The sequence below is a fragment of the Lutra lutra genome, chromosome 8, assembly GCF_902655055.1.
Source record: "Lutra lutra chromosome 8, mLutLut1.2, whole genome shotgun sequence".
Classification (NCBI taxonomy): Eukaryota; Metazoa; Chordata; class Mammalia; order Carnivora; family Mustelidae; genus Lutra; species Lutra lutra.
In genome coordinates this window covers 81,202,831-81,228,338 of record NC_062285.1, presented here as the reverse complement: position 1 = coordinate 81,228,338, position 25,508 = coordinate 81,202,831, and the positions used below count along the sequence as shown (strand labels likewise).

The 25,508-nt window shown below is 34.8% G+C and overlaps 1 protein-coding gene across 3 annotated transcripts in view; it reads left to right on the top strand.

The window, feature by feature from the left end:
- The window catches only part of SLCO1B3 (solute carrier organic anion transporter family member 1B3), a 68,941-nt gene that overhangs the window by 7,686 nt on the left and 35,747 nt on the right, over positions 1-25,508 (top strand). The window contains exons 1-3 of one of the 3 annotated variants that reach the window (XM_047743054.1): positions 8,338-8,364; positions 9,596-9,625; positions 12,901-13,049. In XM_047743054.1, coding sequence (XP_047599010.1) covers positions 12,963-13,049 — 87 coding nt within the window. In that variant the 5' untranslated portion in view covers positions 8,338-8,364; positions 9,596-9,625; positions 12,901-12,962. Of the gene's footprint in view, positions 1-8,280; positions 8,365-9,595; positions 9,626-12,900; positions 13,050-25,508 lie in introns of those variants that run through there. The other 2 variants (XM_047743053.1, XM_047743052.1) reach the window with 2 other exon arrangements.

The following is a 25,508-nucleotide window of genomic DNA, read 5'->3' as shown; positions in this document are numbered from 1 at the left end:
TATCTGGTGAATAGAACAGAGCCACACATTTGATTTTGGGTGTATTTTGGTCTGTTAGAAGAAACTGCCTCCCAAAATTTTAAAGAAAGAAAAATTTACATATATACAAAAATGAGGGTAAACATGATGAAAGGATGAAATATAACTGTATAGATGAAAATTGAAAAAGATTCTAAACAGGAATTGATAAGTAGTTGGTTGAAAAGAAAAAAAAAAAAGTAAAGAATGATCAGGCTGGAGACTAGAATATAGCCATGCATGAGATTTAGGATATATTTTGATCTGTTAGAAAAAACTGTATCCCCAATTTTTATTTATTTATTTATTTATTTAAAGATTTAATTTATTTATTTGACAGAGATCACAAGTAGGCAGAGAGGCAGGCAGGGTGGGGGGTGGCAGGAAGCAGGCTCCCTGCTGAGCAGAGAGCCTAATGCGGGGCTCGATCCCAGGACCCTGAGAGCATGGCCTGAGCCGAAGGCAGAACTTTAACCCACTGAGCCACCCAGGCACCCCATATCCCAAAATTTTAAAGAAAGAAAACCTATATGTATACCAAAAATAAGGTTAAATACAATGAAGGATAGAATATGATTATAACAATGAAAATTTTAAAAGATTTTTTAAAAAAGGTATTGATAAAATTAAATAGTTTAAAAAGGTTAAAAGAGGAAAGAGTAGAAATTTTAAAAATAGAATAAGAAAAAAATAAAATTAATAAAATTAACTTTGAAAGACTAAAGAATCATAGGAAAAAAGCCATAAATTCTGTGTTGCCTTCCCCTAGCTCTGGAGTTCTACCGTTCTCATTGATTTGTGAACTTAGTATTGGCTGGATCCTCTTGCTGATCTTCTGGGGAAGGGACTATTGCCGTGATTCTCAAATATCTTTGCCTGAGGTGGAATTGCACTGCCCTTGCAGGGGGCCAGGGTAAGCAGTCTGCTTGGTTTTGGTCTTGGGAGTTTTGTTCCCTGAATGCTTTCCATAGAGCTTTGGAGGACAGGAATGAAGATGGTGGCCTCCCAGTCGCTGGCCCATAGGAACCCAGAGCTCAGGGCCCTGCTCCTCAGGGCACCCTCAGAGGAAAGCAGTCAGTCTCTCCTGTTCCTCTGACTCCGGCCACACTCCGTGCTCACCCGGACTGTGATTGAACGTTTCTATCTCTGGTGCACAGCCCTTTTTGGAGTCTCCAAACCCAGCAGATTCCTGAAGTGCTCCCCTGCAGCTCCTCCCAGGGGAGGAAGGAGGGGATCTCCCTGGATCTGCCACTTGTGGGATCCCTGCTCCATGAACAGTGGCCCGACTGTGCCTCGGATCATGGTTTAAGGTAACCCTGAGCTGAGAACTGACTCCTTGGCTCTGTCTCTGGAGCCAGCTTCCCTGCTCCAATACCTGGGAGCTCTGCCGCACTCAGACACCCCTGTTCTTTCTGTGACCCAACAGGTCCTGAGACCACACTGTCCTGTGAGGTGTCCACCCACCTCTTAGCCTCTGGAGTGACATCCCTCAGTGGAGCAGACTTCCTAAAGTTCTAATTTTGTGCTCTGCTGCTCCACCGCTTGCCAGGAGCCGGCCCCGCCCCCCACAGTCTATATTCCCATTTATTGCGTCAGATTCACTTCTCTGCATGTCCTACCTTCCAGAAAATGGTCACTTTTCTGTTCATAGAATTGCTGCTCTCCTTCTCTTCCTGCTATCATGATTCTTAATTGTGAAAGGTTGAAAACTTTCCCCACTAATATTGGGACCAAGGCAAGGCCCTGCTATCACCTTTCCTTTTTTGTGATATGATAGTATAGAGAGAACCCTGCAGGTTTTAGTACAATAAGGACAGGGAAAAGGCATCCAAATTAGAAAGGTAGAAGTTCAGCTGTCTTTGTTTGCATACAACATAGTAATCTACACTAAAAATTCTAAGAAATAGGGGGAGCCTGGTGGTTCAGTCAGTTAAGTGTTTGTTTCTCGATTTTGGCTCAGGTCAAGATCTCAGGGTCATGAAATCAAGCCCCTCACTGGGCTCTGCTCTGAGCATGGAGCCTGCTTAAGATTCTTTCTTCCTCTGCCCCTGCCTCTCCTCACGTTCTCTCTCTCTCTCTCAAAAAATAATAATAATAATAATAATAATGCTAAGAAATATATTTTTTTAAATCCAGTAGAACCACCAAGTGAGTTTAGTAAGATTGCAAGATATAAGTTCAATATTCATACAAAAGTTTTATTTTTACATACTAACATTAAGCAATCAGAAATAGAAATGAAAATAATATAATTTATAATAGTATAAAAATAGTAAATGCTTAATAAATTTGACAGAATATGGGACAGACTTGTCACTGAGAACTCAAAACCGTGCTATGAGAAATTAAAGAAAACTTAAGCAAAGGGGGGATATAGCGTACGTGTGGATTGTATGACTCATTATTGCTAAGATGACAATCTACCAAGACTGATCTATAGAGTCATTGCAATCCCTACCAAGATTTCAGCAGAGCCTTTTTTTCAGAAATTGACAAGCATATTCAAAAATATATATGGAAGTGTCGAGGACCTAGAATAGCCACAACATTCTTGAAAAAAAAGTGCAAAGTAGGAAGACTTATATTATCTGATTTCAAGATTTATTATGAAGTGATAGCAAACAAGATAGTATGGTATTGATAAAAAGATCAATGACCCAGAATAAACAGCCTAGAAATAGACCCACATATTTATGTTTAACCAATATTTTACAAAGATTCCAGTCTAAGTTAGTAGGGAAATAACAATCTTTTTAAACAAATATTCCTAAGTAAATTGGATAATAATAGGCAAAATAATAAATCTTGACCCTTGTCCCATACCTTATACCAATAGTAATTCTGTAATGCAGTATAGACTTAAATGTAATATCTAAAAGCACATGAACTCTAGAAAAAGATGAGAAAATCTTATTGACTCTGATTTTGGTGAAGATTTCTCACATAGAACACCAAAAGCACAAAGGTAAAAAATTCATAAATTAGACTTCATCAAATTTTAAAGTTCTAACTTGAAAATCTTTGTAAACATATATCCAACTCAGATCTTGTTTGAAGACATCTAAATAACTCTTACAACTCAGTGATAAGAAGACAAACCTTCCAGTAAACATTGAGCAAAATGTTTGAGCAGACATATTACCAAAAAGGGTTGCGGGGGTAGATAGCAAATAAGGACATGACAGGAAACTCAACATCATTAGTCATGAAGTAAATGAAAATTTAAAATCAGAATTATATGCCACTACATATCTACTAGAAGGAATAAAATTAAAAAGACTATTCATACCAGTTGTTGGTGAAGAGGTTGAGGAACAAAACTCTTATGCGCTATTGAAGAGAACGTAAAATGATATAATTATGTTAGAAAACAGTATAGCAATTCCTTAAAAACTTAAATACACTCTTCCCTTATGATGCAGGCATTCCACTGAGGCATTTTTCAAGGGAATTGAAAGCATATGTTTACACAAAAACTTATAAACAAATGTTCACAACACTTTTATTTGTAATAGCCAAAAACTGGAAACAACAGAAATTCCTATAAACAGTTGAATAAAGAAATCATGAAATATTTATTTCTCTAAGATTTTATTTATTCATTTGAGAAAGAGTGAGAGTAAGAGAGATCACAGAGGGATAGGGAGAAGGAGAAGCAGACTCACCAATGAGCAGAGAGCCAGATGCGGGGCTTGATCCCAGGGCCCTAAGATCATGACCCGAGCTGAATGCAGATGCTTAGCCAACTGAGCCACCCAGGCACCCCTGTAATATATTTATATAATGAAATGCTCATCAGCATAAAAAAAGGAATGAACTATTGATATACATAACAATATGGTTGAATTTCACAATAATTATCTTGAATAAAAGAAGTCAGAAAAAAGGTATCATTTGTGTGGGAACTAAAAATTGGTGATGGAGCAAGATATGTAGATATCTGGAGAAAATGGGAAGAATGGCAAGTAGAAATACTCTGAATAGGGGGTCTATATTTAGGCCATTCTTCTTAAGGCCATTCTTTGGACTTTATGATGAGTTCTAAAGAAAGCCATTGGGGGGATTTGGGCAGGAAAGTGTCATGATATGACCTATTTTTACATGATTATTCTAGCTTCGTGGTGAAGTTTACACAGGGGAGTGGAGTTGGTAAGTTTAAGGAGATAGCTAAGATACAAATTAGAGAGTGTCACAGTAATTCAAGACTGGAGTGGTAGCCATGGTGGTGGTGAGAAAATATTTTGAAATTAAAGCTTGATATATTTTGAGTAAGGAGGAGTCAAGAATGATTCCAATATTGTGTGTGTGTGGGTGTGTTTATGGGTGTGTGCATACATGCATGCATGCAAACGCAACTGGAAGGATAGAATTACAATGGACTGAAATATGGAATATCATAGGAGGAGAGATTTGGGAAGGGAAGATGAGGGGAAGAGCTTTAAAAATTTTAAGTATCAGAAGCCTATTATCTATCTAAAAGGATATGGTGAGCAGGCAATGGAAAAAATGTAAAGTCCCAAGGAAAAATCTCAGGAGTAAAGTCTTGACCAAAGGCAAAAATTTTAGAATTTTCAACATATAGAGAACATTAAAGATATGAGAATAGATGAGATCATGAATGATTGAATCCCGATGTGGTCATGGAAAAACTGGGAATGACTCATAAAACTGTCATGGAATAAATGGGAATTAAATCCTGAAATTCCCATTAAGAGACCAAAGATATATAAAATATTTAATAAATGAGGTGGAAATGGAATAACCAATGAGTTAAGAGGAAAACCACAAAGGATAGGGTCCTGAAACCTATTTCCAAGAGAAGGGAATATTCAGGTATGAAAAAATGGCTAATAGGCCATTACACTACCACATTTAGGTAATTTATGACAGGCGAAAGTAGTTTGAATGGAGTTGGGTGTATAAACTTGATAGAGTGTACTCAAAGAATATGAGAAAATGAATAGAAAACAATATTATAGATAAGAGTTTTGGGAGGTTTTTTTTTAATAGTACAGAAATAGGACGGTATTTGGAATGTTATCAAAAGAGGGATTTTTGAAGGTAGGAAAGTGAGAACATACTTATAAGCTGATGGGAACATTTCTTTAGAGAAAGAAAATTGATATCCTTGGGAACACAGGGTGAGAGACAACTTTGTAGACAAATGGAGGATGGTCTAAGCTTCTTCATGAACAGTTCATCAAGGTGAAATATGTGGTCTGATGCTATAGAAAGATAAATGAGATGGAAGGAGATTTTGGAATTTTTAATAGGAGAGGATATGTTAGAGTTTTGAGGAGAGATATGAAGTTATAAAATAGAAAACAAGGTGACATGAATTAGGAAAATGCGGCATACCTACGTAAAATGAAAGGCTCATTTGAGTTTCTTAATCATAAAGTTAACATGTTGAGGGTTTTTCTTCAACCCTATTCAGTAGCATGGATGAATGGACAGGGTTGTCTGAGAGTTGGGCTTCATCAAGGTTGTAGTTTCATCAAGCAATTAAAACACAAAAGTTACTAATAACTTGAATATATGTGGAAAAAAGTGATTACCATGACCACTAAATTTAACCCAGATATGCAGGAAAATGAGGACAGGAAACAAAGAGCAGTGAAATCTGCAGTAGAATCAACCAGTGGATTATATAGATCCTGATTATTACATATATATTACATATGTAATATATATTACATATATATACAGATATATATATTACAGAGTATATGCTGGAAAGATAGACAGTGTAATTGATTATCTTTGTACTTTATAGATGAGAATATTGATGCTTAGAAAATTTAAATAACTAAGTTCATACTGTTAACAAGTAGCAGAGACAAACTGACATTAAAATTTATTGGATTTCAAGGACCATGATATGTCATCAGAACTGTAACAATTATCTCTTAAATAAATATCACGAGATTATTTTAGTAAATTTTTACAATTTTTGTGACCCATGGATGTTGCCATAATATGGATCTTGAAAGAACTGTTATAATATTTTTCTTCTGACCATGTTATTTCTCCACAAGGTTCACAAAAATAGTCTAATTAGTATTTAAATTGTCATGCAGAAGGAAGAACACAGAGAATGCTCTTTGACCTCTGGAAACACTTCCAGATTTCACCAGAAGGCTTTGGTTTAGGGATTAGAAATGTTTTCACTTAATTTGTTCTGTTTTACCTTCATTCTTTTTATATAGCTGTCCCGGAATAAAGTTTTGGGAGGAACCTTGGGTGGAATGGAAATTTGAAGAGAAAATCACTAACATGGGACAACCTAAACTATATTTCCACTCTGAATGATAGGGAAGTCCATAATGTCCTGAAAGTGTTCTCTTGTTCTGCTATAATGGTTCTCAAAATCTAGTGTTAAATAAAAAATTAACCAAAGTGCCTATCAAAAAAAAAAAAAAAAGAAGAACCCACATAATTTTTATTCAGGTGAATCAGAACTTCTTGTGGGGAGATTTGAGGAGGGGTGGGGGTGTGTGTCGGGGATGCACGCTGGCCTGCTATAGATTCTGATTCAGCAGAAAACTATCTGGGAGCCCAGGTCTTAATTTTCTTTGCCCTAGGTGTACATTTCCCAGTTCCCCTTCCTTGGGAAATTAGAATTTCCCAACCCCTTCTACCTCTCCTTAGTCTCTGGTTCTTCTCATGATTCTAGTACTTCCAAGAATAAATGAGGACAGAACTAATATATCAAATAAGAGAGAAATAGAACTAAAATATGTATTGCTGCAGTGTACAAACAGTTGTCCTCCAGAAGGGATTAAGGTTGGGGCACCTGGGTGGCTCATTCAGTTAAGTGTCAGACTCTTGATTTCAGCTCAGGTCATGACCTTGGGGGAGGGGAGAGCGGTCATGAGACTGAGCCCACCCTCGGGCTCTGTGCTCAGTATGAAGCCTACTTATAATTGTCTCCCTCTCCCTGTCCTCCCCCAACTCAAACATGCATGCATTCTCTCTCTTTCTCTTTCTCAAAATAAATAAATAAATAAATGAATTAATAAATAAAACTTTTTAAAAAGAAGTGATTAAGGGGTAATGTTTTCATATATGCCTCCTCACATTATGTGTGTGTGTGTGTATATACACACACACATACAGTGCTATGTAATAGCTAGTATTCATCAATACCATATTAGAATTGTACCAAACTATCAAGTAAAAAAAACCATATATTTTTAAAGATTTATTTATTTATTTGACAGAGAGAGCACAAGCAGGGGGAGCGGCAGAGGGAGAGGGAGAAGCAGGCTCCTCGCTCAGCTGGGAGCCTAGACTCAGAGATCTGAGCAGAAGGCAGACACTTAACTGACTGAGGCCCCCAGGTGCCTCCCGAAAGAACATATTTTATCTTAAAAGCTAAAGGAACCAGTAGACACATTTTAATAACTGTTTTTGAATTATTTTCTATTTGGAGGAGTTTTAACTATCTTGGATAATCTGTTGTAATTTTGAAGAAAAAAATATTATGTAACCAACATAACCAAATATGTTATTCTCAGAAACAAAGCTTAATAATTAAACTTTTATGTAAAAATAATTTATAAATTCTGAGAAATTATTAATATAATATAGTATAAAGTCAGACTTTTTTTTTCTTTTCTGTAATTGAATTGTCTGGCTTAAACTTTGATTACCAAAGCATTCATTTCAAAGAGGCATCCACTTCAAAGAGAACTATCTCAAATAAACACACTGCCAACCACCGACTAGGTGAAGAGCCAGGCCACTGTCCCCAGCACTGAGGCATCTTTGTTTTAACAATCTTGGTTGACTTCAATAACTGACCATTTGGGTCATTTTTATTTTTCTTTTCCTGAGTTTTATGTTTTCACTGTTACATTTGAAATTCACCAATGAGAGGGAGCTGGCTAGGGCCTTAATCTCAACCCCAATAAAAGCAGAGTCCCAGGCTTTGAACTCTCTCCTTCTACCCATGACCTTGCTCCGTGGCCCCATGTGTGCTGTGTAAATTCCAGGTCCTATAAGAAATAAACCTTTATTTTTTCTAAGTTCCCTGATGGTTATTGCTGAGGGGCGTCTTGAAATCATAATGAGAACCACCCAGAGGGGTCCAACTGTAACATTGGTTGTTAATAGACTGAGACTGGCACAAAATATATAACTTTAAAAATACCAGAATCTGGAACAGACTGCTAGGATAGCTAGTTAATTTTCTTTTATCTGCCTAGGACAATGACCTAGTAAGATGGTTAATCATCATTGAACTGATAAAAAAAAAAAAAAAAAAGTCAGCTATTTAAAGAGAGGCTTTAACAACAAATAAAGGATGGACTTGTAGCTGCTGCTGTAAGATTCTAAGTCCAGGTAAGAACCTTTGACATTCTGTAATTTCAGGGTTTCTTCTATGTGAGAAACTGCCACAGATTTCAAGGGAAAAATTTTTCAGATGGAAATGATAAGTATTAAACATTTTATGCTTTCTGTCTTCTACACACTTATGTTTAAGCCTTTAAAGCTCATTAAGTATTCCTTCTGGAGATAGGTGAATCTCAGGTTTATATACTCTTAAAGATAAAATACAGAAAATAAGACATTTGTAATTTAAAAATAAAGTTTGAAACCCTGTTCCTATTACTTTCTAGATAAGTGGAACTTCAAGTTTAAAAAATGGATCTCTGGTTACCTTCTCAAAATATACCACAAGGCAATTATTTTCACTAACTACATGGAATAATTAGATTTATTTCCTATTTTTTTGAGTCCATCTTAACTGGATAGTATGGGGCAGAGTGTTAGCAAACATTAAGAAACGGGATGTGTCTCAAAGTCATTTACCCACCTCTACATTCCTGTTTCAACTTGTTTGATTCAAGGTGAGGAAAAAGAAGTTTTCTAGATAATTTTGTCTTTGATCGAATGAGAAAAAAAAATTGCTCAGCATGGTTTCTGGCAAAAACTAAGAATTTAATACATATTATTTCCCTTCTCCAATTCAGGAAGGTGGCTACCTTATAAGACAGTTGTTATTGTCAAAGGAAGGTAGAAAATGGGGAAAATCCACCTATAAAATGTCAAAAAGTTAGTAAATTTGTTTTTCTTTTTTTTCCTCTTCAGTTCCACGGATGCATAGTACAAACTGGGTCACGTGGCTTGTACTATTTTTCAGTGGCTTTCAAACAGTAAAATCTTGATGCAGGTAAGGAGAGGCTGGTGAGATCCAGCTCTCCTCTCCAGTCCAATCAAACTAAGCAGAACTGGGCTGTTCTGTTGAAGGAAGAATTGCAGTGCTCTGTCTGAATGCCTGTGATCCTGTTTTATAAACATATCATTTCTCCCAGATTTATTTAAATGTCAGTTTTTGGGGACTCTAAGGAAAAAAATATGTCCAGAGAAAAATAAGTTAAATTCTCCTAGTCAGACTTAAAATGTCATGATGAAGTAGAAAGTGGGGTTTTAAAGCCAAACCTAAATTGATATTCCAACTTTGTAATTACTCTGGAGTTACCTATTATAATTTAGCTGTTCTCAGAAACGAGGGGGGAAAGTGCCTACATTTCCCACTTTTTGTCAACATATTTTTTTCTCAATTATCTAGGAGAGAGGTGTGGAATATTGACCTGTCTGGGTAAGTAGTGGAAATAATAGGGAAAATTAATGACTATGTTACATGTTATATCCTCTAGTGGAACAACAGTGTGGAGAGGTTTTTTTCAGCTGGGAGTAACTGGAGAAATACCTAAGAAGGGTGATTTGGGAACAGAATTACAACCAAGAGATGAGGAAGAACATTACAGGTTAAGAAGGAATATAGAAGGGCAAGGTATTCTAGGGACAGGTGGTTCCACAAGGCTGAAGGAGCTTATGGGTGTCTTGGGAAAAAGACTAAAAACAAGGGCTGTGTTTATTCATAAACAACCTCAAATAGGAAATGTGAATTTTATTCTATACACTATAGGAGACCTCTGAAAGATTCTAAAGGTGGATATGATAGTTATAAAACAGGAAGAAGGCTGAAAGGATAATCAGTATTTAATCAGTTGCAGTAAACAGGACCAGACTGGTCAGGTAATGGCCTTCAGGAGTTCTTGTTCAGTAGCTAAAAAACCCAACCAACCAAACAAACAAAACTAAAGCTAAAGGGCATATACACACCATGTCAATCATTCAGAGAGAGATCTGTAATAATAGAATTAAGTGGTAAAAAATGACTTTCTAACATTTAAATTCTGGGGAAGGATACAGAAGGAGGTATTCATGAAAAAAAAATAAACATGAAATTTATCAAAGGACTGCTTATGATGTTGGGACCACCCAACTAATAATTTCTTCCTCACTCCACTCCATTCCATAACTGAATAGGTACAGGCATGTTTGGAGCACATGCAAAAAAGTGGAATAACTAGGATTTACTTAGATGTACATAGATATGGATTTTTGCATTGATGCATATGTTTATATACACAAGTGATAATATCTTTAGATATTTATCATTTCTATATCCTGCATTGTACATTAAATTGGTATTATATATATTCATGGTCTTTATATAATATGGGTACTCAATGAATCCTTATTGAATAAATTGACACATAAAATATATAGTTAACTCTCATTATTCATGGATTCAGTATTTGTGAAGTTGCTTTCTCATTAAAATTTATTTTTAACCCCCAAATCAATGCTGCTCTTTTGTGGTCATTCATATGCCTGACAGAGTGACAAAAAATCAGAATTGTCCAACATACATGGTCCCCACTGAGGTCAGATAAGATGTGGCTCTGCGTCCTTGTTTTATCTTTCATATTGTAAATGAGAATGCCATATCTTTTTCATTTTTGTTCTTTTTTTTTTTGGGTGATTTTGCTGTTTAATCAGCTCCCAAGAGTACTGCAAAGAGCTGGTCGGTGTGCGTAAGTGTAAGAAGGCCGTAATGCACATGATGGAAAGAATATGAGTACCAGAAGCTTCCTTCAGGCATGAGCTATAGTGCTGTTGGCCACAAATTTAAAATTAATGGATCAACAATATATTTTAATTAGATGTCTTTAAACAGAAGCACATAGAAACAAGGTTGTAAATTGATTGTTTGATAAAAATGCTGTGACCAGAGATATACAGGAACCTAACCCTATGAGAAATAGGGTTAGGTTCCCTATAGGGAACAAACAGTGTTCAGGTTTCACAGTTTGCCGCAACTTTATAGAACACGAGTACTACAAATAATAAGAATCAATGTAATTATGGAGACTTATTAATTATTATCTATTTATGCTTATGTGTGTTTCTATATATAAATATCTTAGATATATAAGTATGTATTATTCAGATATGTATGAATGTGAATATATTTTCTAAACCTCAGTGAAGAACCCACTATTAAAGAGCAAATCTAAGGAATAAATTGCTCATTTTACTACTCTTTAATATAGAGGCTTAATGAAATAAGTCAGTCAGAGAAAGCAAATACCATATGATTTCACTCCTGTGTGGGATTTAGGAAACAAAACAAACGAGCAAAGGGAAAAAAGAGAGAGAGGCAAACCAAGCAACAGATTTCTTTACCAAAGAGAACAAACTGATGATTTATTTGGAGGTGGATGGGGGATGGGTTAGATAGGCGACAGGGATTAAGGAATGTCCTTGTGATGAGCACTGGGTGTTGTATGGAAATGTTAAATCACTTTGTTGTACACCTGATACTAATAGTACACTGTATGTTAACTAACTCTAATTTGAATAAATTAAAATAAAATAAAAATAAAAAATTAAATAGAGGCTTAATAACTTACAAAATTACAACCTCTTGCATTTTGACCTCAAAATTCCACTTGTAAGAATTTGTCCTACAGATATTATCATACATATTAAGAAAATGTCCTAATGTGAAATACTTAGATACAACTTAAAAGTTTTCAACATGTAACTACCTAGATATATTATGGATAATGGGATAATCTGCAACCATAAGAAAACTAAGGAAGTCATTTATTAATATAAAGTATATAAAGTAGCATAAAAAGGTTGAGAGCAGCGTTAATGGTATGCTGCCATTTGTGTTAAAAAAGGAAACCATTATGTATTTAATTAAAAATACATATTATATTTCTAGATAATATTCACTGAAAACTGATATTAGTCTTCAAAATAAGAAACTAGATTCTGGGTGGATAAGGGCTAGAGGAAGAGTCTTTAATATATGTCTTTTTGATATTTTGTACTTTCAACTACATATATTTTACATATATTCAACTGCATACATTTTCTCTTCAAAAGTAAATGAACAAAATTAAAATAAAGTAGGATCGTGATGGTGGTAAGGTCAGGCATGGCTAGAGTCTGTCTGAGAGGTACTTAGAGTGTGCTTTGCTTTCTTTAACAAATCCAACCTGCATTTCAAACCTGGTGCTTGAGGTATCTCTTCCTTGAAAACTTCTGGGCTTAGCCACTGTAATTACAGTTCATTACATGATTTTTCTACCCATTTTGACTGTTCACTATGTGCAAGACATTCTTTGACACTTTGTAAAACTATAAAGATGAATTAAACTTGTATTTGCCTTCCTAAATTTTATAATGTAGGTAGGTAAAACATATTTAAAATTTTTGTGATTTAAAATTTTTATCTCATCTAGTGTGTGACTCTATACTATTTACTTGTTTCAAGTTCTCTTTATAAATCTATCTTCCCAATTAAAATATAATCCCCCTAAAGCTAGTACTCTGTGTGTGTGTTTACCCTCCCTTTGTGTCTAGCATTTACCTAGTCTAGTGCTTGTGACATTAAAGACCCTGAATGAGTATTAGTAGGTTTATTGATTGAGGTCAACCTTGCAGCTTTTCTTGTTTTTGAATCCTATATTGTTAAAGTGAAATAAATTCTCCTTTTTCCTCCCTGAATAGGTGATCATTTCAAACCAAGCAGCAAGGACAGCTGGAAACACTCACATGCTATCAGTAGTTCCATGATGGACTCAAATCAACATTTGAAAAAGACAGTGGAAGAAACACCTTCCAAGGAAAGGGAAACTAGATGCTGCAATGGATTCAAGGTAGGAATAGTTTCATGCTTCCAAACTAAAATAAGTGGGGGGTTTGTTGTTGTTGTTTAAGCCAGTTTTGGAAAAGAACATTGTATTTCAAATTAGAGTTTCCAACTAAAGCACATCTTAAAATATTAACAGAATGATCTATATCTTGATTTAAAGAAGTCTTTAAATTTGAAAAAGGAATTTCTTCCATGATAATTCTGATGGCTGAGAGTTTACTAATGTTAAAAAAATTTAGAATTCTTTTGATATTTTCTCTTTGGTTTTTGATGGACCAAAAGATATTTATAAATTTCATTAAAATAAGTCACTGTATAATGAATAGTATATAAGATGAATTCTTGGAACTGACCTATAAAGAGAGCAGATTCATTAGTTTTATGAATCACTTTGTGGTCTTGACCTACTGATTATTTTTTCTTTTGAAGAACAGCAATTTTTATTCTAATAATTTAAATAATAGAGGCTGGTAGAAAAGAGATTTGTAATAACAATTAAAAAACATGAACCAAATACCTAACTACTGTCTTAGGAAAGCCATTTAATTTTTTCATATGCAAGTTAATAAAAGTAATAATGTTGTGTCTTGATTTTGTCTTACAACTGTAAGACATTAGAGGATATAGACTGTATTAGGATTTTCATTGACAGAAAAAAGTACTCCCTGAGTATAATGTTGAAGAAACCAAGATTCAAGGAAATTGAGAAGTTTGCCTAATGTCATCCAGCTTGTAACTGAAAACCCTTAAACCCAAGTCAAAACTTTTCAACCCGCATAGAGAAGTTTTGAAGAAATTAAAAAAATTTAAAAAACAAAAAACGTCTGTCTTTTACCAGTATTTTAAGTGTTTTCCTCAAAGTTGTAGTCTTAGTTGCTGAATAAGGACCACAGGAATCAGACTCAATTGCAATATTGTTATATAAGGTCCCTTTTAACTTTGTCCAGAGAACATGTTTGTTTGTTTTCAGAGATTACGGATAAGATCTATTCTGATGAAAGATTTGAGTAATATTTAAGCAGAATAGCAGTCACAAGTAAAAGGTAATGGTGAATGCAAGTCTAAGGGTAATATGGAATGCTGGGTTCTTTCTGCTTTTAAACATTGAGGGTTACAATGATCTCATTTGCACATCAATCTGGCTGAAACAATTAAAATTGCCAGAATGGTCCTCTGTAGCATATTTGCAAGTTAGTATGTACAAAGTATGTTAATTGCAGTATAATGATCCGGACCTGAGAGCTAGAATAACAATAGAAGCTAACATTTATTGAGCACTTATTATATGTCAGACTCTGTTCTAGCCATGCTTTAGTGGTTTTGTTCCTTACCACGATTCCACCGCCAGATGCTAGTATCTCTCTTTTACAGATGAAAAAACTGAGACACAGAGAGGGTAAATGAATCCTTCTTGGTCCCAAAGCTGTTGGAGCCAAGGTCCAAACTGAGGCAGTCTGATTCCAAATCCCATGCTTTCAATTCTACTCCACATTGCTATAGTAACTGTGGTTTTCTATATTAGTACCCTCCAGATGTTCTGGTAGGTAGGGATTCAGTGATCTTCCTCATTCTGTGTTTTTAAAAAATTCACCTTCAGACCAAGTAATTCAGTATCAAGCAACCACAGGATTCTTAAATCTGTTTAGGTGCATGGGCACACACATGTACACATGATGTTATTAACAAGTGTAAACTCAGAAATGTATCAGAGTGCAAATAGATAATAGACCTCTGAAAATAACAACAGCATGTTAATTAATTGAATTTAAATAAAATAAAATTTGAAAAGCTAAAAAAATAACAACAGCATAGTTTGATTTTTTTCCTTACCACTTTCCCTCAAGTTTTAGACTAAACCAACTACATCACATAAACCCTGCTGATACATTCTTCATCTTTACATGTGTCATTTCTGGCTTCAGATTTCTTGTACCATTATGTTGTAACAAAAATTCTTAAGGCAATGATAATGCATTGTTATCAAAAAATGTAAATAATAAGGTGGAAGTAAAAGTCCTCCCTTTTTGCCTTCATTGCACTCCCCCTTCAAAAACAATCAGAATAACCACCCCTTATGTAACCATCAGTAATATTCATATCCTGCTGGTTTCCTCTGACTCACTTTCCATATTAACCATCAGCCATATTAGACTTTTGCTAATTTGTCAAAATGTTGAGCAAACTTCTGACTTGGAGAAGTTTCTACTTGCTATTTTCCCTTCTGAATGTTCTACTTCCAGATACCTTGCTCCTTCATTTCATTCACATTTCTGTTTAAACATTACCTAATCCCTGACTACCCCATATAAAATACCCTTTCCTACTCATAACTCATTGATTAAATTTATTTTTTTCATAGAATTTATCACCAGCTGACACTGACACACAAACTCAGATATGTAGATGAGTGTGTGCACATGTGTGCCTTTAATGGCATAAAAAACTAATTTATTAGAGTTCTGTAATAATCTTAGAGTCCTGAAGTTCAGAAGTCCAAAATGGGTTCACAGTGTACTACAATCAAGGTGTTGGCAAGGCTGTGTTCCTTTTTGGAGGCTCTAGGTAATAGTCCATTTCCTTGCCTTTTCCCGCTTCTGGAGGCTGCCCAAAGTCTGTGGCTTAAGGCTTTCTTTCATATGCAGAGCTGGTGGTCAGTCCAAAAGTCTCAGACTGCATCAGGTGAACATTAACTCTTATGCTTCCCCCTTCCACATTTAAAGGACCCTTGTGATCCCATTGGGTTAACCAGGATAATTCAGGATAATCTCTTTAGGTCATCTGATTAGCAACTCCATTTGCAACCTTAATACCTCTTTGCCATTTACCTAATAAATTCACAGATAGGCAGAATAACAGCCCTCAAAGGGAGATGTCCAGGTCCTAATCTCCAAAACTTGTGAAAAAATATACTATGTGTGTAAATATGTATATATACACACTTTGTATATTACATATATTTTATATATTTTGTCTTGGTACATTGTATGTTTTTAGTAATTTATCCATTTCTATTAAGTTATCCAGTTTGTTGGTGTAGTAGTCTCTAAAAAGTGGTCTTTCACAGTAGTCTCTTTTTATTTTTTATTTCTTTTTCTTTTTCTTTTCTTTCTTTTTTTCTTTTTTTCCTTTCTTTTCTTTTCTCTTTTTTTTTTTTTTTTTGAGAGATAGAGAGAGAGAAAGAAAGAGTGCATGCATGCATGTGGGAAGGGTGGAGGGAGAGAATATTAAGTTGACTCCTGGCTGAGCCCAACTTTGGGCTCATCTCACAACCCTGAGATCATGACCTGAGCCAAAACCAAGAGTCAGATGCTTAATCAAATGAGCCCAATCATTTTTATTTCTGTGGCATCAATTATAATGTCTCTTTTTAAAAACTCATTTGAATATGTTATCTTTTTTCTTAGTCTAAGGGTTTATCAATTTTTAATTTTTTCAGTGACTAACTTTTAGTTTTATTGGTTTTTCCTATTGTTTTTCTATTTTTTTTGTTATTTCTGCTCTGACTTTTGTTATTTCCTTCCTTCTGCTAATTTTGGTCTTAGTTTTTATCTTTTTCTACCTCATTGATGTAAAGTTAGATGGTTTATTTTTTAATTTTTATTATTTTTTAATGTAGGTGCTATGATGTTCTCTCAATACTGTTTTTTCTGCATTCCATAACTTTTTATAGGTCGTGTTTCCATTTTTGTCTTGAGGTATTTTCTAATTATTTCCTTGAATTCTTCTTTGACCCATTGTTGTTGAAGAATGTGTTGTTTAATTTTCACATGTTGTAAATTTTCTAGTTTTCCTCTTGCTGTTGATTTCTGGTTTCATTCTATCATAGGGAGAAAAGATACTCAGTATGATTTCAATCCTCCCTAATTTGTTAAGATTGTATTTTGTGACCTACCATCAGATATATCTTAGAGAAAGATATGTGTACCTTTAAGAGAAATATATATTTTGCTGTTGTTAGGTAAATGTTCTCTATATATTATTAGGTTTGTTTGCTTTATATAGTAATGTTCAAGTTCTCCATTTTTTTTAATTGAAATTCCATCTGGATGTGCTATCCATTATTTAAAATGAGGTATTAAATGTTCCTATTGTATTGCCATAGATACTTTCTGTTTTGTCAGTGTTGACTTTATATATTTAGGCACTCTGATGTTGGATACACACATATAAAATACATTTATAATTTTTCTATCTTACTGGTCAATTGATGCTTTTATTGTTATATAATGTCCTTTTTTGTTTCTTGTGACTTTTTTACTTAAATTCTATTTTGTCTGATATCGGTGCAACCACTCCTGTTCTCTTTTGGTTACCAATTGCATCAAATATCTTTTTCCATCACTTCACTTTCAGCCTCTGTGTGTCCTTAAATCTAAAGTGACTTTTTTATAGACAGGGCATAGTTGAGTCTTCTTTTTCTTTTTTTTATCTGTTCAACCATTTTATGTCTTTTGATGGGGGAGCTTAATCTATTTACATTTAGAGTAATTATTGATAGAGAAGACTTACTATTGCTACAGTGTTGTTTTCTGTTAGTCTTGTAGAAGTATACCTCAGAGATATTTTGGGTTTGGTTTCAGACCACCATAACAAAGCAAACACTGCAGCAAAGGGAGTCAAATAATTTTTTATTTGTTTGTTTCTCAGTGCATACAAAAGTTATACTTCACTATGATGTAGTTTATTAAGTGTGCAATAACATTATGCCTAAAACAATGTACATACCTTAATTTTTAAAAATATTGCTAAAAAAATGCTAACCGTCATCTGAACTTTCAGAAATTGATAATCGTTTGGCTAGTGGAGGGTCTTGCCTCAAAGTTCATGACTACTGGCTGATCAGGGTGGTGGTTGCTGAAGTTTGGCAATTTCCTGAAATGAGACAGCCGTGAAGTTGGCCACACAAGTCAGCTCTTCCTTTCATAGCTCTCTGTTTTGTAGCATTTCACCATAGTAGAATTTCTTTCAAAACTGGAGTCAAGCCTCTCAACCAACCCCTACTGCCGCGTTAAGCTAAGTTGATGTAATATTCTAAATGCTTTATTGTCATTTTACAGTCTTCGTAGCATCTTCACCAGGAGTAGATTCCATCTCAAGAAACACTTTCTTTGTCCTAAGAAGCAACTCCTCTTCCATTAAAGTTTTATCAGGAGATTGCCGCAATAGAGTCAAATCTTCAGGCTCCACTTCTAATTCCAATTCTCTTCCTGTTTCTACCACATCCACAGTTGTCTTCTCCATTCACAAAGCATTCTAACTAGAAATTCTTCTGAGCAACAGTACTATCTGAAGATGAGAAAAAAATCAGTTTATTTCGGTAAAGCAAATAGCATAATAAATTTACATTACAAATATTAGTGAATTAAGATTAATTTAAAAACCCTATACCTTGTTCCTAAAAGGCAGGAAAAAACTTAGATATAGTTTTCAAGAGATAACTGAAAACAAACAAATGAAAAAAGATCAAATAATAATTTGTAGTATTCAACTATGAAAATTTTGCATTTCAGTAAAAAAGCTAAAACAGCGCCCCATGTCATTATATTAACATGAAAAATAAGTTTTTTTTTAAAACTAAGAGCTCTAAGAATAAAAATGGAAACACAACTGTTTCCATTTTTCTTAATTTAAATTCCAGCAAACATTTAGTTAGTGTATACTCACATTATAATTCCAGCAAACATTTGGTGTATACTTACATTAAATTCCAGCAAACATTTAATTAGTGTATACTCACACTATTTTCCAATTTTGCCTGACTTTTGCCTTACTTCTTATCATCCCAGCTGCACCTCCCCAGCACCACCTGCCACCTTTCTCTGGACCTCTCCTTTATAAGAGTCTCCCCCTGCAACTTTTAGGTGGCTGTGGTTAACCTAAACTCTTCTTTTTCATTTTTTGGGCTAAAAGGACTACAGGGATTTTGTTCCCCCCACCCCCGCCCCCGCATGCCCCTGGGAGAGAAAATGCATGTGCACAAGTGCAGGGAGCAGGAGCAGAGGGAGAAGGAGACGGAGGACCCTAAGCAGGCTTGATCTAAAGACCCTGAGTTCATGACCTGAGTGGAAGGGTAGTTCACTCAATGGACAAGCCACCTAGTTGCCCTAGAGTTGTAGCTTTGAAGGTACTGTGGCCTCACCTCAAAGCCATTAGAATGAGAACCTAATCTTATACCTTTTCTTCTAAGTGTCAACTCCCAACCAGAGTCTGACTGCTTTTGTTTGCTCTGTTCCTGTGTCTTCCTCCAGGTGGTTTTGGGTTTCCCCTTAGACTTTATAATTGTTATTTGCTGGAGGATCCGTTTCATGGGAACTTACTGAGCTCTTTTGGAGGCGGAAATGGTTATACATATTTCAAGATCACCCTGGCTACAATGACAGTTGGTGAGCTTTCCCAGAAGGGGTATGTAGAGTAAAAAGAGAAGAGAGTCTGAAACAAAACCCTGAAAAAAAAAATTGAAAAGCAAGAATAACATAAGCCTGCTCAGAATACTTGAGAGGAGTGAGGCAAGAAATAGGGTTTGATTCATGCAAATGTAAACAACTTACTGGAAAGGACAGGAAAGAGACTTATGGAAAAGTGAGGGTGCAGTGGGGCAGGAGATTTTTTTAAATAGAATAAACTTGAAAATTGATTAACTATAAAGCCATTCCCTTTTGCCTCCAGACAAAACTCTCTTTTGAGCACCAAACCTGCCAGCTGTGTCTTCTTGATGCATGTTTATTTTTAGGAATCTCACACTTGACTTTTGAAAAGGTGATTTCATTGTTTTTAACCCCAAGACTTCTCTTCTCATCTCAAATAACAATGTTAGTACATACACTTATCCAAACTAGAAACTTAGAAAATAAAATCAGAAAACTCATTTCCTCTTATTCCCACATCTTGTTGATTCTCCTCTTAAACTTCTCCAAAGTGTGTCTGTGATCTTTTGTTTCCTTCTTTCCAGCTTAGGCTTTCTTTTTTTTTCTGAGATCAGCTTGCTTTCTTCTTTGTTTTCTTTCCTTCTTTTCAAATTTTCTTTTTTTTTTTCTTTCTCTCTCTCTTGCTCGCTTTCTCTCTTTCTTTCAAGATTTTATTTTATTTATTTATTTGTCAGAAGGAGAGAGAGAGAGAGCACAAGCAGCAGAGGGAGAGGGAGAAGCAGGCTCCCCAGTGAGCAGGGAGCCTGATCTGGGGTTTGATCCCAGGACCCTGGCATCATGACCTGACCAGAGACTTAACCATCTGAGCCACCCAGGTGACCCTGAAATTAGCTTTCTAACAAATTTCTTTGTTACTAAGTCCATCTTTTACATGGATACTGGAATCAACCCTCTAAAAATTTAATTTCCTTATGCTGCATTTAAAAATACAATTGCATGTCTCAATGTTTGGCATATTTCTATCCTTCTGTTCCACCTACACAGATAATCTTTCTGTTTTTCAAATTATCTCTGTTCTTTCACTACTTGGGCTTTTCCTGCATTTCCTATTTTGTTTTAAATGTTTATTTCTTCTTCAATTTCTGAGTTTCTATTATCTCTTTTTTTTAAAGCTTATTTTATTTATTTTTAATTATTTATTTATTTATTTTTTAAGATTTTATTTATTTATTTGACAGAGAGAGATCACAAGTAGGCAGAGAAGCAGGCAGAGAGAAAGAAAGAGAGGGAAGCAGGCTCCCTGCTGAGCAGAGAACCTGATGCAGGACTCGATCCCAGGACCCTGAGATCATGACCTGAGCCAAAGGCAGTGGCTTAACCCACTGAGCCACCCAGGCGCCCGAGTTTCTATTATCTCTTAAAGACATAGTTCAGATGTCACCACACCTATAGAAAATTTAACCAGGATAGACAGAATTAATCATCTTTCCTATGTACTCATGACTTTATAAATTTATAGTATTCATTACATTATTATGCTGGCATTATTTATTGCTTTTGCCCCAGGAAGTTATTAATACTTTAAGGGCATTTATTATGTCTAGCTTTACCGCCCTTCTTACTCTGTACCTGTCTCAACTCCAAGATGTAGCAGAATAATTGCTAGATTGGAATTGCTCAATAAATGTTTGCTGAGTAAATCAATTGAGGTTCAAATGAGTTAACCTAGTTAATCATGGCTGTACCTCTGGCAAAATAGAAACTTGGAACTGTCTCCTGACTTCAATCCCAGAACTCTTGCCAAAAAATATAATGAACTAACTTGCCATGATTGCAGGTAAATATAGACTTTATCTCTTACCTGAATACCAGTATCCTTCTTCAACCTGTGATACTTTAATATCCATTTGATAATTGTGAACATTTGTATCTCTGTTTTGAAATCTTTCAGCCTTAAATTCTCTCCCTCATGGCATGTCCTTTTAATATTTTTCACTAAAGATTTTGGCTTTCTTATTCCTTTTGATTTTTTTTAAGTTCTGAGAAAAATCATTATATCATTCTTTCTCTGCATTTCAGTCCTACATTAGGAATAGGGTTAAAAATGCCCATCTCATGGGGTTATAGTTAGATTAAAAGAAAGCACATTTATAAATCTATCTACATTAACTAATTTCATATCCTTCTAAAATCCCAGGTCATTGGAGAGATTCTTTGGTGGCTATACGTTTACATCTATTACCTTTTTCCTTTTTAAATTTTAATTTATTTTTTATTTTAATTTATTTAAATTCAGTTAATTAGCATAGAGTGTATATTGGCTTCAGAGGCAGAATTTAATGAACTTTTCCCTTTCTTTAAAAAAGTTTAGAATTATGCTATGAGAGTTCCACTATTTTGAGTCTCTTATCTTTTTTTATAATTAAAAAAATTTTTTTATAAACATATAATCTATTATTAGCCCCAGGGGTACAGGTCTGTGAATCGCCAGGTTTACACACTTCACAGCTCTGAGTCTCTTATCTTAAGCTAATTTGCCTTTTAAGATTGTAGATATGAACTGTGAAAAAGCTTTCCCTGAACTTCCAGAAATTTCCTCTCATACAGGTCAGGGTTTATATTTGATTATATCTGCTTTAATGAGATACTCTGTTACTTTCCGAAATTTTCTCTTCTTTGATTTCACAAATGAGTGATTTAGTGGTCAGTATTTAGATGAGTTCACTTTTCTGTTTCTTTAATAATCAATAAATCATACTGTCAATATGCTCATTACTGATTCTGCAATGCCTATCATAGTATATGGCATAAAATTGTGTTTAGCTAAATGATCATAAGTTCAGTTTTGCTCTGAATGAACCTAAAGTTTATGAACCTAAAGTTAAAAACTGGATGATGTGGCACATAAACAATGAATTCTGGTACACTGAAAAGAAATTTAAAAAATAAAAAATTAAAAAAAAAACTGGATGATGGTATCTCATAATGGTAATAAAAATACATTTATCTGTGCTTACTGTATGGCCAGCACTATGCCAAGAATTTTATATATATTATTTAAATTAATCTGCCTAACAAATGTACAAGAATTATCTCCATCTGAAAACTCAGAAAACTAAAAAATGAGAGGTTTCACTACATGTTGACTCTGTACCAGATTTACAATCTGAATTGGGGGAATAATAATTCATCTAACAATCCAAAAACATTTATTGAGTCTTTGCTCATTGCATGTTAGGCATCCGAGTTTGATGGAGAGCCTAATAACATTTTCTCTATTTATTCACTAGAAGAGAGTCAAAACTCGAAGCCTTCCAATTCTTCATAGCAGACTGAGCATAAGGCAGAAGCCACATCTTCCTCCCTCCAATTTTAATAAATATTCTAAAGGGTATTAAAAGCAACTGATAACCCTGTTAGACAACAAGAAGGGATATATTCTGTAAATCAGAAACCATGAGGGTTTTCTGAAAGGTAAATAGTAAAAAGAACTAGAGATTCTAGTCCAAGACAGGTGCAAGAGAAGAAAACTGTAAAGCACAGAAGTAGCTCCAAGTGTATATCAAAGGCAAAGACACTGATAACAGGAGGAAGAGAGGTCCCAGGGAAAACTGACAGGAGGTTGGTTGGGTATCCCACTCATTCAGTAAATGAAAACATGCATCTTTCCTTGTTTAACAGGTCTCCCCTGATCATCAACATACCCCCACTTAGTAGTGTGAACATTTTAACTTTGCATAACATGGACATTTTAACAATATTTTATCTTCTAATCTACTAGCACAGTTGTCTTTCCATTTATTTGATCTTCTTTGATTTTTTTAACAGTATTTTGTAGTATTTAAGATACAAGTCTTTCACCTCCTTATTCTTAAATATTTTATTCCTTCAACGCTATAGTAAACAGGATTCTTTTTTAAATTTCCTTTTCAGATTGCTTATTTTCAATGTATAGAAACAACTAATTTTTGAGTGTTAACTTTTTTATCCCGTATCTTTGCTGTACTTGTTTAGCAGTTCTAATAGCTTTTTATATGTGGAATCCTTACAGATTTCTATGAACTAGATCATGTCATCCATAAACAAATAATAATAATAACATAAAGTATAAATAATATAGTGGGGCGCCTGGGTGGCTCAGTGGGTTAAGCCTCTGCCTTCAGCTCAGCTCATGATCCCAGGGTCCTGGGATCGAGCCCCACATCGGGCTTTCTGCTCAGCGGGGAGCCTGCTTCCTCCTCTCTCTCTGCCTGCCTCTCTGCCTGCTTGTGATCTCTCTCTGTCAACTAAATAAATAAAATCTTTTAAAATAAATAAATAAATAAATAATATAGCAAAAATGTAATTTTGCTTCTTTTCCAGTTTGTATGATTTTAATTTTTTTTTCTTGTCTAATTACTCTGGCTAGAACTTCCAGTACTGTGTTGAGTAGTAGTGGCTACAGTGGGCATCCTTACCTTGTTCCTGATCTCAGAGGAAAAGTTTTCAATATTTCCCCATTGATTATGATGTTAGATATGGGCTTTTTACATATGGCCTTTATCATGTTGAGATAGTTTCCTTCTTTTTTTTAAGACCTTTATTTGACAGAAAGAGAGAGATCACAAGTAGGATGAGAGGCAGGCAGAGAGAGAGGGGGAAGCAGGCTCCCTGCCGAGCAGAGAGCCCAATGTGGGCCTTGATTCCAGAACCCTGAGATCATGACCTGAGCTGAAAGCAGAGGCTTAACCCACTGAGCCACCCAGGTGCCCTGAGATAGTTTCCTTCTATTCCTAGTTTGCTGAGTGCTTCTAACATAAGACTGTTGAATTTTATGAAATGTTTTTTCTGCATCTGTTGAGATAATTATGTGGTTTTATTCTCCATTTTGTTAATGTGATGTATTACACTGATTTATTTTCATAAGTTAGATTTTCAACAATCTGACTTGCATTCCAGTTATAAATTCCACTTGGTTATGATATGTGATCCTTTTTATGCACTATTAATTACCGTTCACTAGTATTTTGTTGAGAATGTTTACAACAGTAGTCACCAGGGATTCTAGTCTGTAGTTCCTTGTGATATCTATGTGGCTTTGATATTAGGTCATGTGGCCTCATTTAATGGATTTGGAAGTATCCCCTCCTCTTCAATTCTTTCGAAGTGTTTGAGAAGGATTAGTATTAATTGTTTAAATGCTTGGTAGAATTCTCCAGTGAAGCCATCCTGTCCTGGGCTTTCTTTGTTGGGAGTTTCTAGCTACAGCTTCAATCTCCTCACTGGATACAGGTCTGTTCAGAGTTTTAATTTCTTCGTTACTCAATTCCAGTAAGTTATTTCATCTCTAATCATTTATCCATTTCTTCAAGGTTATCCAATTTTTTGGCATATAATTGTTCATAGTAGTGTCATAACTTATTTTATTTCCGTGACATTATTTGTAATGTCTCCTCTTTCATTTCTAACTTTAGCTATTTGAGTCTCCTCTCTTTTTCTCCATTAATCTAAATGTTTGTCAATTTTGTTGATTTCTTCAAAACCTTACTCTTAGTTTCATTGATTTTTTTCTATTGTTTTTCTGTCCTCTTTTCATTTATCTCTACTCTAAAATCCTTATTATTTACTTACCTCTGTTAACTTTGGGTTGAGTTTTTTCTTCTTTTTCTAGACACTTGAGGTATAAGGATAGGTTGTTGATTTGAGATCTATTTTTTCAATGTTATCATCTATCACTATACATTTTTAATAGTGCTTTTACGACACCCATATGTTTTGGTATGTTGTGTTTTCATTTTCATTTGTCTCCAGATAGTTTCTAAATTCTCTTGTGATTTCTTCTTTGATTTATTAGTTGTATTGTTTAATTTCCACATATTTGTGGATTTTTCTGTGGTCAATGAGAAAGAATACATGTATGATTTCAGTTTTATTCAATTTGTTAGGACTGTTTTGTGACATAACATATGGTCTGTTTTGGAAAAGATTTCATGTATACTTGAGAACAATGTATACTTTGCTGATAGATGGAGTATTCTACAAATGTCTGGGTCCAAATGAGTTTAATTGGCTTACCGTGTTGTTCAAGTCTTGTTTCCCTATTGATTTCCTATCTAGTT